We start from the raw sequence: 14221 nt of genomic DNA, 5'->3' as shown, positions 1-14221 counted from the left end.
TCCAACCTTTCTCAATGCCCACTATGCATAAAGTATTCTGCTAAGGACTAGGGACATAATGGGACTAATACTAGACTGTGCTCTTAAGAAGATCTCAATCTGGTAAGGGACTGTGTGGAGACCGACAGTGTTACCGGAGGGTAGAGAGGACAATAGAATTGTCTGCAGAGACTAGAAGTTGCCCAGAGGATGAAGCCATTGTATCTGTTTAAGGATGTTGGTTAGGAAGACTCTAACAAAGCAGAATCTGTCTGAGGTAGGTTTTGAAAGATGAGTAGGAGCCTTTTAGGGGGCACAGGGAAAGAAAATGTCATGGGTAAAGATCTGTAGACCTAGCTTGTTTGAAGGATTTCAACTGTTTTTTAGTGCAAGCAGCCATGGAATAAAGGGCAGTTGAAAGATTTAATGCCAGGGGCTTTACTTGAATTTCTGTAACCTTTGGGCTTACTGATAACACCCAGTGAATTGTTTATTGATTTCCCACAGAATATGAACTCAAGGGTTGTTAAAGTGGGAGTGTCCATGATGCTTTGCTAATTATCAAGGTGAAGAGGGCATCTGCAGTTGGAGCGCAGAGGGCCCTTTAAGTGCTTGCTGCTCCAGCCCCACCCACTTCCTCACAGCATAAACAGGGAAGCATTCCAGGGGCGCAGAGTCACAGCGGGGTGGAGAAGGGAGCTTCGCACGCACACTAGCTGGCAAAGCGAAACACACTGCTGAAAGGAAAACTCAGGGGACACAATCTCAGAAGGAAAGTGGCCATGGACCTGATCCCAAGCTTTTCGGTGGAAACCTGGATTCTCCTGGCTATCAGCCTGGCACTCCTCTATCTGTGAGTTACTGTCCAGGCTCATATCCTCAGTAATCTTGGGCTTGGAGAGCTCTTCAGGCCTCCCTTTGCTTTATCTGTTTTAAAGTCCCAACGGTTAACAAAGGGGAAGTTGCTTAAATGGGAACTACAAACACGAGAGGAGTTATTATTGATCTTACCCTGAAAGAGTAATGCCCCATCTGCCTCCAACGCTCAGTTTCTGTAGCCTGGAGGGTTTGGTGACATTACTTGCTCCTGGGGTGATTTTCTGATTGACTGACAGTTTGGGTAGACCTAGACTAATTAACCAGAATTCAGCAGAGGCAGATTAAAAACAACTGGCTTCTGTGCAGTGGGGTCCTTAGCCCTTTCTCATCTTCGGGGATCCTGGAGGCACGAGGGAGTGGCCTGGGCTTTTGTGGAGTTACCTTCACCTTTCTAGTTGTGTCTGCTGCAAGAGATGTGGGCAAGGAATGGCCTTTGTGTCACTAGGTTTGTTCCTGCTTCCCTCTCTCCCACTGTCTGGCATAATTTACGTAACAGGGTGCACCCCAGACCTCACTGGGGCTGGAGTCTGCCCCCTCCTCTCTTCACACCAGCTCTTCCCTCTATTCTCTCTCTCCCCAATACGCCCCTCCTCAGTTCCCACACCGTGTAAGTGGCGGAACTATTACCCCTAAACGAGAAAACTTCAGAGCAGAAGAAACTTAGCAGAAATCTTGAAATTGTATTCCTTTCTTCCACTTCTTTCTTCTAGTCTTTGAGGAGGGTTGGCATCATTATAGAGATTTACTTTCCCCCAATATGAAATCTGCTAACTGCCTACGCAGGCATCACCCCGAAAGCCAATTTGGATTTGAATATTTTTCCATTGCCCAGCCAGTGTAGCTCAGTGGTTGAGCTTTGACCTAGGATCCAGGAGATCGAGGTTCGATTCCTGGTCAGGGAACATGCCGGGGTTTCAGGCTCGATCCCGAGCAGGGGGTATGCAGGAGGCAGCCAATCAGTGACTTTCTCTCATCACTGATGTTTCTCTCTCTCTCCCTCTCCCTTCCTCTCTTTGAAATCAATAAAAAAATATGTAAAAAATATCTTTCCATTAAGTTACAGTACAGGAGGATGAATCAAACCATCTAGCAGAGAAATTCCTTTCAAGCGTGAGATTCCTGGCACCATGAAACAGGTTGGGAGAGGAGTTATTTTGGACATGTGGGTAGGGAAGGCCCCTTCCATGTCCCATTTGACCTCTGTCTCAATTTCACTTTCATAAAGAGTAGGAAATCATGACATGAATATAGAAAATATAAACATTATTTTAATTCTTTGAAAGAAATGGTACGAATCCTGGGTATTATGGCAACATACTTTCTGTCTGATAACATTTTAAAATTAATCGATAGGGTTTAATTTCATTCTATTTAATACTAGATTTTTTACTGAGATAAAAACTCTTTCCAGCAAGTTTTTTTTGTAGGCTAAAAGAGAGCTGTTGGTTCAGGATTTGTGTCTACGAAAGTGTGTAAATGACCTCACCCTACAGAATAATGTCAGAAATATGAGTCCATTGTATAAATCTGTACTTCTATAACATAGATTGTATATTTGTTTTTAAATATACCTGCCCAGCCAGTTCTTTTAATCTCACAGTTCCGGTGAGTAAGCGAGATTGTGAGGCAGTGATGATAAGAGAGGCTTTTAGATGGAGTGGGAGAATATTTCTGTCAGATACTCCTGGTCCTGGTCCCGGTCCCACAGGGGGTCACTCACAGGGCAGCAGGGTAGGCATCTCATCTCCTTGAAGCCTGGGGATAGGGATACCGTCTAAATCATACTGTGTGGTCTGTGTGGCAGTGGGTCTGCCACTAGACACTGTCACACTGGATAAACAACACTGTAGCCTTAGAAGGCACTGGTACAGCCATGAATCAGCAGCTGTAGAGTAGACAATGTCCTCTTATGGCAACACAATGTAAATGCAAGAAAAATGATTGGCTTTAATGTTAGCTCCTTCACTTGCACCCAAAGCAGCATTTCCCTATCAAAAAGAGGAAAGTTGGAAAGAAGCCCAGGAATTCACCCAGCCCACCTCTGCCATGATGTGGAACCACATGAGCTTAGACACTATACCAGATCACTCAATTGCTGACATAGTCACTCAATTGCTTGGCCACACGTGAGGGTAACATGTTGAAAGTTCAGAAGCAAAATGGGTTTAATTGCTTTGCCATGGTTGTCATGGCAAAGGAAGGAACTGGTGTATGATACCCAGGTTTTGACAGTCACTGCACACACAACTGTATTAGCTTTCTTAGGAAGGATCCAAACACCCATCTGGGCCTGGCCAAGATGCCTCTGTTTTCCTTCAGCACAAATCCTTTCATGCAGCTTTTCTGGGTTTATTTTATCACATATTATAAGATTTGCTGGAGTTGTACAAAAGATTTGGAACCTGTACTGCCTTACAGGCTAATCTCCAAAGAAGAGGAGACAAGGTTTTAACTTTCTGGAACATTTTCTGGATACTCATTTATGTTGTACAATGCATCTTTTGCTATCAACAGGAAGGTGCTGAAGTTGGGAAGGACCCCTTTTAGCGGAAAGTGCTTCCAGGGCATGTTGAACCATTATACAGAGCCTACTTTTCAGCCACACTTTTCTTATTTGCCTCTATGGGGTGAGCCCAGGAGGCCTAGCAACTTCATCCTTAAAATGATTGCCAGCAGACTCTGTTTGTCCTCTGCTCTTCCATCTTTCAGATGGAGTGGAAGGCTTGCAAGGATCCCGAACCCCCAGTTGTGTGACTCCACGCATGACACATGAAAGATCAAATGCAGGCAGGGCTAGCATAGGAAGCACTGGCCTTACTGGGATTTTGAGATAGTTGATACACAGAAAAAGCAGTAAACTCACTGCCTTCTGAGTGGCCATCTTGATAAAATGAGTGAGCCCTGCACTGTGCTTAGCAGGTGAGCGTCACAGGTTGGAGGACCAGGTGCCACAGGGGAAGAATGGTCTAGAAATGGAGTCTTTACCCATTGGTCCCTTTATACAGTTTCTATCAGGAAACATATGGGTCAATCACCCTTCTCTAGAGCTCAAGTCAACCAGGTTGCCCGACAACAGAGACTTGGGTGTGGCTGAAAGGCACTCACATTTCTGCGATGCCAATGGAAGCCCTGAACACAGTTCTAATTCTATAGAAATAAGTATACTGTGGCTATTCCAAGGCCTCTTTAGGATTATATATTTAAGAAGCACCAGAACCTAACACAGGGTCAGGGCATACATAGAGGGAAGGAAAAGCATAAATGTCACTGACCAAACTGTAAGAGCAATGTCTTGGTAGGCTCATAGTAACTGCTATTGAGGGGACAAAGTTAAGGAAAATCTCATCATTGGAGCAGAAACATTTTTTCCCCTTTTTATACCTAGAATCAGAATCTACAACATTATGAAAGAATAAACCTACTAAATAGACATGTGTAAATCTCCTGGGAAATTCCAGCCTAAACCTCTAAGGGACACTCCCATTCAGAAATATTTTTCAAGTATTCACTTTGGGATTGGGTCCATGAAGATTTCAGCTGCTTTTATTTAATCACTGTTACTTTTTCTGGGGTTCACAGTGAAAGTGGGAAAGGAGATGATGAGCTAGTGTAACTATTGCTATTGGAGTTGCTGTTGTTATTTATCGGCTACATGTTCATTCCCTAGCTTGACTGTTCCAGTTCTGAGTCGGTGACTGGCCAGCCCCAGCACCTATTCCGTAATTCCTATAACCTGTCTTTCTCTTTCACTTTAAAGATATGGGACCTATAAACATGGACTTTTTAAGAAGCTGGGAATTCCTGGGCCAAAACCCTATCCTTTTGTGGGAACTATTCTGGGATACCGTACGGTGAGTGTTTGAGAGCCCTCTTTTGCTTCTTATGGTTACAAATCACAGCTGAGTTCCACAGTACAAGGGCCCTGCTTGGGAGGAAGTTCTGAGGTTTCACACTTCCCAGAAAGAGCATCATAGGCCTCACCCTGCACAGAGCCAGGTTTTCCCAGGGCTCTGTGTCAGCTCTTAGGAGCCTCAGGTTTTGCCTCAGTGGGGCAGCAGAGCTCTCTCGCTGATTCAGCACAAAACTTGTTCCAACTTGTGAGCATCATGCTAGGTGCAGACTCCAGGAAGACATAATCGTACTTAGGATTAGGAGAAAAGCATGACGGGGTGCCTGGCAGTGCCTCATGAAGTTGTATGTGCTAGAGTCAGACTTTCCTGTTCACAGGATATGCTCTGGGCAGCTTTTTTTTTCTTCCTCCTGGATAGATTCAAAACGTGAGTGTATTAGGCAGCCCAAGAATTCACCATTGGGTAATTTGCACATATGTACTTGAATTCTCTCAAGAACTGCTAAATCCCTGCAGTTATTTCCATGCCTCTAACTCACCCTTTTCTTCCCATGACATCTTTGGGGGATTTGAGAGATGGAACAAGAGCTTTCTGCTTTACTTCCCTGCCCTCGAAGGAGACATTCTATGGGTGTGTCCGAGAAGGAGTGGGTATAACTGAGACAAGACTGTGTTTGTCTATGGACTTCAGAGAACTACTTACACAAAATAACTAGAAAGGGTATGATTTGACAAAATTACTAAACATTTATTTTTCCTAAATGAAATTACCTCAGGGACACATGGACTGTGAATTTTGGCAAAGTGGTTGTGGTTGATCTAGCCCTGATGCTTTTCCCAGGGTCTGACCCATAACGCCAGCAGGTAGAGCCTGCATGCAAATGGCACTCTGCATCAGATTTCCTTTCCCACAGACCAGAGGCTTCTTTCTTAGATTCTATTTCTCCCAGCTAAGGTCTCAATGCCTTTATTAATCTAAGAACTTCCCATACTTTTTGCCTCTGAAGAGGAAATAATTTCCTTTCCACCTTTCCCAGATCAACTCCTTATAGATGACCCCAAGACCCACATAGATGGAACTTCCTTTGCATAGTTAAAGCATCAAATATCACAGCTGAAACTTAGCAACAAGAAGATGTATTTTTTTATTACAGAAGTGAAAATGCAGAGAAAGTGTTTTAATTTGGTCTGTCCTTCTGGAATGGTGGCATCTCCCCTCTTTTCTGTGTTGAGCTGGAAAACTGGAAAGCATGTCACTTTGTCATTCATTCATTCACTCACTCGCTTCTCGCTCAACCAACATACCTCAGACTTGTTTAAATCTTCTAGACTAAAGGAAGTCACTGGTGTCTTAAACTTCCTGATTCTGCTAGGATTCTGGAGAGGGCTCATGAGATAAATGAAAAGAATGCTTGAGGAGGAGATCAAAGAGTGTGCAGGTCACTCTTACTCTCCCTCAGCTCATTTCTGGAGTGTCTATAGGGGTAATCATTCCAGGGTTTATGAGATTTGAAAGGTAGAGTTCAGTATATTTAGATTAATCATTTAATTTTGTTTCTCCTTGCAGGGAATATTGGATTTTGACATGGACTGTTTTAAAAAGTACGGAAATATATGGGGGTGAGTATTCAGGAAACTCCCATTGGATAGACTTGCTGTTATGATGAGGGCCCCTGTGGTGTGCAGATAGTCTCAGCCCAGAGCCTATTGTAAAGCTTTTGGGGGCTTGTCCTACCAGGACCCCCGCTGTCACTAGGTGTCCAGGTCTGCATTCTAAATCAAGCTGGGGAGTTGCAGGTTATCATACAGAAAGTGGCTGCGGGACTGGCACCCCTTTCTGTCCAGTGTCTCATTATTTCTCTCTTCTCCATTTTTCCTTCCTTCAATCTCCTTTAATTAGATGAAAGGCATTATTTCAGACCCATTTAGTATATGCCTGTCATAACCCATTTCCTACATAATTGACTATTAATTAAAAGCCAAAACCCTTAATTTTATATTTGGATTTGTTCCATCCTTTTGAAACAGGGCTGTGGTTTAGGTAAACAGAATGGGAAACCATATCTGCTCAGCTTTGTTTTCACTTCCTCCACAAGTAGGGAGTTTGGGTTTTTAAAAACTTTTATGTCAAGACATCAGTAGAGGTACAGTTTGTACAAGTCTTGCTTTACCCACTCTAGCCTACTGACTTTGAAGAGATGTAGGATGTTTCTAAGCAACACTGCTTCCTGGTGGGCTGATGGACTTGAGGGTTTTGTAAAGTGGTCTCGGCCAGTTGCAGTGGCTGCTCCCACTCAGAGCTGCTGGAGGTGCGTGAGAGCAGGAGAGGTGTGACGCGGTGCTTGTGTTCTAGAAGCAAGTGGCAGAAGGCTTTACCTCTCAGTACTTTTTCACCCTCTTACCAATCCTCAGGAACCATAAGGGTCTACTGAGTTGGCAGGGCCCAGAAAGGCTACATGATGGAGTAGAAAGAACACAGGCACTGGGTCACCACTGGCCCAGGTCCAACTGCCCTTCCAACACGGACCACCTGTGAGCTCTGGATGGAGTCACTTTCTTTCTTTAGAAAACGGTTCTCTTGCTTGGGCGTGTATAAGAACCACCTTGGAGAGCTTGTTAAAAATACAGGGTGTTGGGGCCTAGCCCTCAGCAACACTGAAACTGGAGAATCTGGACTGGGGCCCAAGAGTCTGCATGTTGCTTGGCAGTGTAACAAACGCTAAGGCTGGTGTGAGGTCCTACATGTAAAGGGTTACCCAGAACCTTGTGTCTCTCCACCCAGGTGTTTTTGAAAAACACGATGGGGAGAGGGGAGTCATCCAAGAAATATGATCAATCAGACCAACCTGAGTGCCACCAGTTACTTAGATCGCTGCTTCAACACTAAATGTACTTGACACCCACTTAAACCTTCTGAGTTTCAGAAGATTTTTTTGGAAATGGGCAGCACTCAGTGCAGTGGTTCTCATTTTTATGGGTGATCACAAAACCGCTTGAAATTCATCTGAAGAGTCAAGGAAAGAGTAGGTAAGACTTGTGGAAAATGTTCCCTTTTGCTCTAGCTAATGCAAATGACTTGTAGTAAAGGATAAAATGCCAAAAGACAGTGTTACCAACCTTATAGTAAACCTCATGTAATTCAACTTATAGTAAACCAGTCAGGAGATGACACCAAATTGGAATGTGTCACACAGAAGGAGTCAGCTCTGTGTGGTATGTGTCTTAAAAGTGGGCTTGCCCTGCTGCTGACTGATGTCACCTACATGGAGCCCAAGGCCCACTTAGGATCCACATATAGAATAAAATATAAGTAATGAAAAGAAAATATTTTTAAATGACTAGTACATGCTCTTTTGTATTTTTTATTCTCTTTGTCCTTTGTTTTAAATATTTCTAAACTTGATTCTACCCAGGACTTCTCTTTAATAGTTAAAATATATCCTTTAAACAATTGTAAACTAGTAAACAAAATTTTTAAAATAGGGCAAAGAATTAATTCATGTTCCTACTATATCTTTTTGAGCATTCCAAGCCTTTTTTATTTGCAGACACATTTTTACAGTTTTGTGATCAGTATGTCTACATTTTTCATCAAATATTTTTTCATATGCAATTTTTAGGTTCTTGATACATCTTCAAAGTATACTTTTTAAGAAAATATGTCTTTATTGATTTCAGAGAGGAAAGGAGAGGGAGAGAGAGAGATAGAAACGTCAATGATGAGAGAGTAGTCATTGATCAGCTGCCTCCTGCATGCCCCAGACTGGGAATCAAACTGCAATCTCCTGGATCCTAGGTCGATACTCAACCACTGAGCCATGCCTGGCTGGGCAAAAGTATAGTTTTTTAAAACACAAATTGATTAAAATCCATTTATATAGCGTTTTATACGCCAAATAATGTACAGAGTCCTCAACATTCAGGCAATGAACTCTATTCTCAGAAGTGTTTTACGAGACGACCAAATTCTTTGCCCTCCCTCCAAAAAGATATTTCTGTTTTACTCCTGAAAATGATGCATTTATTACACCACGTCTCAAGAACAATCCTTTGAGATCCCAAAACTTCTGCAGAGAATGAAGAAAACCTTTTCTAGAATGCAAAGCCTCCACAGTGAAGGAGATACATATAGAATACATATAAGTAATGAACAGAAAATATTTTTAAATAAATTGTACATGCTCTTTTGTATTTTTTATTCTCTTTGTCCTTTGTTTTAAATATTTCTAAACTTGATTCTACCAAGGACTTCTCTGTAATAGTCAAAATATTTCCTTTAAGCAATTGTAAAGCAGTAAACAAATTTTAGAAAATAGGGCAAAGAAATCATTTATATTTCTTCTCGATCCTTTTGAGCATTCCAAGTCTTTTTTATTTGCAGAGACATTTTTACATATTTGTGATCAGTGTGTCTACACTTTTCATATAGTAGTATGTCATATGCATTTTTTATGTTTTTTATATGTCTTCACAAGTATTTTTTTAAGTAACTGAGTGGGTAGGCTCTCTCTTTTCTTTTTTTTTTAATGTTCTCAGAAAATTTACTTGCCTTCATCTATTTACTAACTTAACTTCTTTTTTGATAATGAAGTATTTTAAACATACAAAAAATAAGAATGGTATAGGAAATTCCTACACACACGCCAGCTGAATTTAAATGTTCTAATGTAATTTCTAACAATGATCTTAGGAATATAGATTCTGTAGCATCAGAATGAAAGTCTGGACTTGCAGGAGTGGCTTCAGCTGCAGAAACTTGTTCAATTTAATCAACTCTGTTTTTTGAACACAGGATCTATGACGGTCGACAGCCTGTGTTGGTGATCACTGACTTAGACCTGATCAAAGCAGTCCTAGTGAAAGAATGTTATTCTGTCTTCACAAATCGGCGGGTAGGCATCCATTCTTTTTAAAATTAAATTGTTCTTTGTTTTTAATTTTTAATATTAAAATAATAATAGAGTAACAGAAAGTTACCAAAAGAAAATACAGGAATATCCCCCTTTCATTCTGTTTCCCCTCAATAGTAATGTCTTGTATAACTATAGTACACTATCAGAGCAGGAAATTGACATTGGTACTATATCTACAGAGGTTATTCAGATTTCATAATTTTTATGTGCACTCATTTGTGTGTGTGCTGCTTATTAAAATTTATCATGTGTGTAGATTTGTGTATCTACCACCATAATGAATATACAGAACTGTTCCATCACCATAAGGCTCCCTCTTACTATTCTTTTATAGTCACAGTGTGTAGCTTGTCATTTATCAGGGTCTTTAGTGAGCAAATATATTTTTAAAATATTGATAAAGCCAATTTATCAGTTTTTGTATAGGTTGTCCCTTTAGTGCCAATTCTTAAAACTCTTTACCTAGCCGTAGGTACCAAAGATTTTCTCTTATGTATATAAACATTATAGAGTTTTATGTTTTACATTTAAGTCTGTGATCCATTTTGTGTTAATATTTGTATAAGGTGTAAAGTGTAGGTTAAGGTTCTTTTCCTCCCTCCTATGGATGTCTTATTGCTGCAGCACCATTTGTGAAAAGGCTATCCTTCCTCCTTGAATAGCTTATGCACCCTCTTCCCAGCACTGGAACCCCTGGGCTGGGAAGCCTGGTGTGGGGCTTGGACCCCTCGCTACTCAGGGGGACCTCCATAGCAAAGATATCCCTCCTGATTTTTGTCCAGCGCACGTGGGTGTGGGATATGGCTGGATAATTGTAAATGATCTGTCATTTGAGTTGACTTACTTTTCTTCTACTTGATTGGGCCTGATATTGTAACTCTCTGTTGCATTTTTTTTAGTTCAGTCATTGTACTCTTCAGTTTCAGAATTTATTTTTTTTTCTTTTTATGCTTTATATCTCTGTTGAACTTCTCTTTTTTTGTATTTTTTTTCTGATTTTGTTAAATTATACAAAAATTAGATTTATTGAGGTAAAATTAGTTAATGGCAATGCACAGATACCATTGCAAGACTAAGGGACCATGAAGAATCAGCAAATATACCACTAGATGATCTTGCTAAAATTTTTGTTTCTTTAGCTCTCTGAGCTTAGTTGGACAAGTATTTTGAATACCTTGTCAGGGCAATTTGTGATCTCCATTTCTTTGGGGTCTGTTGCTAGAAGTGTATTGTGTTCCTTTGGTGGAGTCATGTTTCCCTGATTCTTTGTGATTACTGCAGTTTTACAATGGTGTCTGTGTATTTGAAGAAGCAGTCACCTCTTGCAGATTTTATAAAGTAAGTTTAGTAAGGGGAGACCTTTACTTGTGGGTTGGGGCACACTGGAGTGCCCTTGACTTAGTGGTACAGGATGCCTCATGGGGTGTGTAGTCCTCCAGGTCTGGTGGACAACGTTGGCCAGGTAGCAGGGGTTCACAACATAACCGACTGTATGATCCTTGACAGCAAGAGCTGTGTTTTTCCCATGGTGGCTGCAAGGGCTGTTGGAGTCTTCAACAGCATCAAAAGGTCCAGTGGTGAGGGACTCGGGCAGGTGGCAGTGGCAGCCAAATTTGGTGGTATGCAAATTCTTGGGCCTAACTGCAGGCACACATGTCCAATTGTGAGATCTGGTTCCAGTGGCAGGGTCTGGGCCCGCTGTGGGCACACAAGTAGCTTAGAGTGCCTGGGCTGTCAGTGTACACTCATGTAGCTATAGCAGCTACCTACAAGCACATGTACAGCAGTGGGGCTGGTGAATGGAGTTGAGGCTGAAAGTGTGCAGGTGTGTGGCTGCAGGGGTTAGCTGTGGGCATAAGTGGCAGTGCAGTCCACTAACAGGAGTCAGAGCTGGCTCTGGGCACCTGAGAATCAGCAGAGGACTGGGTTGGTGTTATACACATGCCCAGCCACAGAAGCCAGGGCTGGCTGCTGGCACAGATCCTGAGGCTAAGGGCGTTGGCGGTGGCACAAATTGGGGCAGCACTGGTGGAAGTGGAGTGTGATTGGGCAGGAATGAGGCTCCTGGATTTTGCGAATGTGAAAATCTGTGGGGGTGTCAGCAGTAAAATCTGCAGGGGGTTCACAGCATCTGTGCCCCATTGGTTTCCTCAGCCTCAAAGGCTGTTGGGGTCTCCTGCAGAGCCGTACCCAAAAAATCATGGTTATTCATGCCACATGGCTGGTACTGGTAGTTCTTGCTCTTCTTTGTCCTTAACTATTTCTAGATCACCCTTCTATGCCTGCCAGAATAGTGGGTATAGTGAAACCACAGCAGGTAATTTGTGCAATGCCCTGAAAGGCTGGGGAAATTGTCACTCACCCTGTTGTTCTTTCTCAGCAAGGCGAAGTCTCAAAGGCTGGGGATTTCTCTCTTGGCACTGAGCAGTGCCGGCCGGGGGATGAGGTGATGCAGGCAGGCAAAATGAAACTATTATGCCTGTCCATTTTGTATAGTTATTCTCAGGTGTTTTTTTCCTCCACCCTGTTGCTAATTTTCTTGAGTGAACTCCTGAGCTCTCCTACACCTATTTTTGTGTGTGGATAGCTAATAGTTTTTTGGGGGGCAGTGGAGGTAGGATCTTCCTATTCCACCAGGTGATGTTACTTATCTCATTAATGTGATGATACCTGTAGGTTTTATAGATGCTCTTTATCAAGTTGAGGAAGTTTCCCTTTTCTAGTTGGTGAGTTTTTTTAAAATCATGAATGTGTATTAGAGACGTCCACTTAAAAAATATACATGGTGGTGGAAAAATGGAAGAAAAGTCTCCAGCAGGGTGGCTTCATAGGCCAGTCCCAATGTGAGAAATAGAATTACCTTTTTCTTTTTTCTTCTGTTCCTGGTGGGAAAATGGAAGGGAAAGGGATTTCCATGTAATTGTATCAGTTTCAAAATAGCAAATAGATTCCTTATCTGTTTTTATTGATCTCAGAGAGAGGAAAGAGACGGAGAGAGAGAGATGGAAACATGAATGATGAGAGGGTCACTGATTGGCTGCCTCCTGCATGCCCCCGACTGGGGATCGAGCCCGCAACCTGGGCATGTGCTCTGACCAGGAATCAAACCCTGATCACCTGGATCCTAGGTCGATGCTCAGCCGCTGAGCCAGGCAGATTCCTTATCTTTTAAGTAGTAACCACTATTTTATTTTAAAACCCCACCATTTTACACATCCCCTTTTCAAGTTGCTCATGCTGCAGATGTAAGTAAAGACAGAACTGGTCTGAGGCAGCATACAGTTTGCCAAAGCTACCTGTGTATCTGTCAAGAATTCCTTTCTATCCTGCACAGCCCCGGAGGATGTATTAGGACTTATTCCTATCTATTCCCCTGGAGGAGCAGTTTCCCCGACACATGGGTGCTTTGCATTGAAAAGGAGATTGAAATATAAAGCCTGAAAGCACATCAGGTGTCTGGAAGTCTCCTGCACCTTCATGAGATGCTAGACATTTGGGATAAGTATTTATTGAGTATCTAGCATAGGATGTGCTACTAAGTAGGCAGTCACCAAATATTTGTTGAATAATTGATGCCATTTAACAACTGTTGAGACTGTCAAAACTTATGTAGAACAAAATGTCTTTTGCTTTTAACTCTAGCCTGTTGGTCCAGTGGGGTTTATGAAAAGTTCCATCTCTATGGCTGAGGATGAGACTTGGAAGAGAATACGAATGCTGCTGTCTCCAACCTTCACCAGTGGAAAGCTCAAGGAGGTAAGGATATAAGAGGATATTTAATTTGAAAGTTAAAGAATGCATCTGGAACAGGTAGAAAATAAGGTAGTTTCTTTCCAAGGGTAGCCTGCTGAATTTGAGCTTCCTAAAAATGGTCTTTCATTTTTATGTCCTAGAAGTGGCATTATAAGCTTCATTATAAAATATCGCTTACTGCTCCATGCTTGAGAAAGGTAGGTTCTCTAGGACACGAGTCTTCACATTTAATTGCGGGTGGTGCTGTATTTTGTGTCTAGATGTTCCCCATCGTTGGCAAGTATGGAGATGTGTTGGTGAGGAACCTGAGGAAGGAAGCAGAGAAAGGCAAGCCCGTCACCTTGAAAGAGTAAGTAGGAGTCCAGCTGCTGCGATTCTGAGCTCTGCCCCAAGGCCTCCAGCCGCCTGACAGCCGAAACTCCCACTGTTGAGTTCCTCTGGTGACCAAACAGAAGTAGGTGTGTGGTGTTAGAACTCCAGGGGGCTGCCCGAGAAGACGTGGCTCACCCAGAAAGGCAGGGCAGCCAGGAGAGAAAGATCTTTTCCTGTGTACATGCACCAGGATTAATTTGTCTGCTTAATTGTCACCTTGGATATTCTGGAAGACAAAAATACCCAGCTTAGAAAGTAGAAACACGATTGTAGCAGTTTTGGTGTAGAGAGTGTGACATAGGGCAGGGAAGGCACTGCTATGTGTTGGTGGGCAGTGGGTGGCGCAGGGAATTTGCAACGTGGAACTTGGAACAACTTAAACCCCTTCATGATTTTGGTGGGGATACCAGCAAAACACTAAATACTAAACCTTACCATCACTTCTCCTTTCCTTAGTCTCAGAATAAAGAAGGTC

At 42.4% G+C, this 14221-nt stretch overlaps 1 protein-coding gene across 1 annotated transcript in view; it reads left to right on the top strand.

The window, feature by feature from the left end:
• The first annotated feature begins 611 nt into the window (after positions 1 to 611).
• LOC308554664 (cytochrome P450 3A12-like) overlaps positions 612 to 14221 on the top strand; it is a 30757-nt gene continuing 17147 nt past the window's right edge. The window contains exons 1-6 of the mRNA XM_081132015.1: positions 612 to 832; positions 4616 to 4709; positions 6276 to 6328; positions 9501 to 9600; positions 13264 to 13377; positions 13635 to 13723. Coding sequence (XP_080988141.1) covers positions 762 to 832; positions 4616 to 4709; positions 6276 to 6328; positions 9501 to 9600; positions 13264 to 13377; positions 13635 to 13723 — 521 coding nt within the window. The 5' untranslated portion in view covers positions 612 to 761. The remainder of the gene's footprint in view (positions 833 to 4615; positions 4710 to 6275; positions 6329 to 9500; positions 9601 to 13263; positions 13378 to 13634; positions 13724 to 14221) is intronic.

The sequence above is a fragment of the Miniopterus schreibersii genome (assembly GCF_964146895.1).
Source record: "Miniopterus schreibersii genome assembly, chromosome: 3".
Lineage (NCBI taxonomy): Eukaryota > Metazoa > Chordata > Mammalia > Chiroptera > Miniopteridae > Miniopterus > Miniopterus schreibersii.
This window is presented reverse-complemented; position numbering and strand designations above follow the sequence as displayed.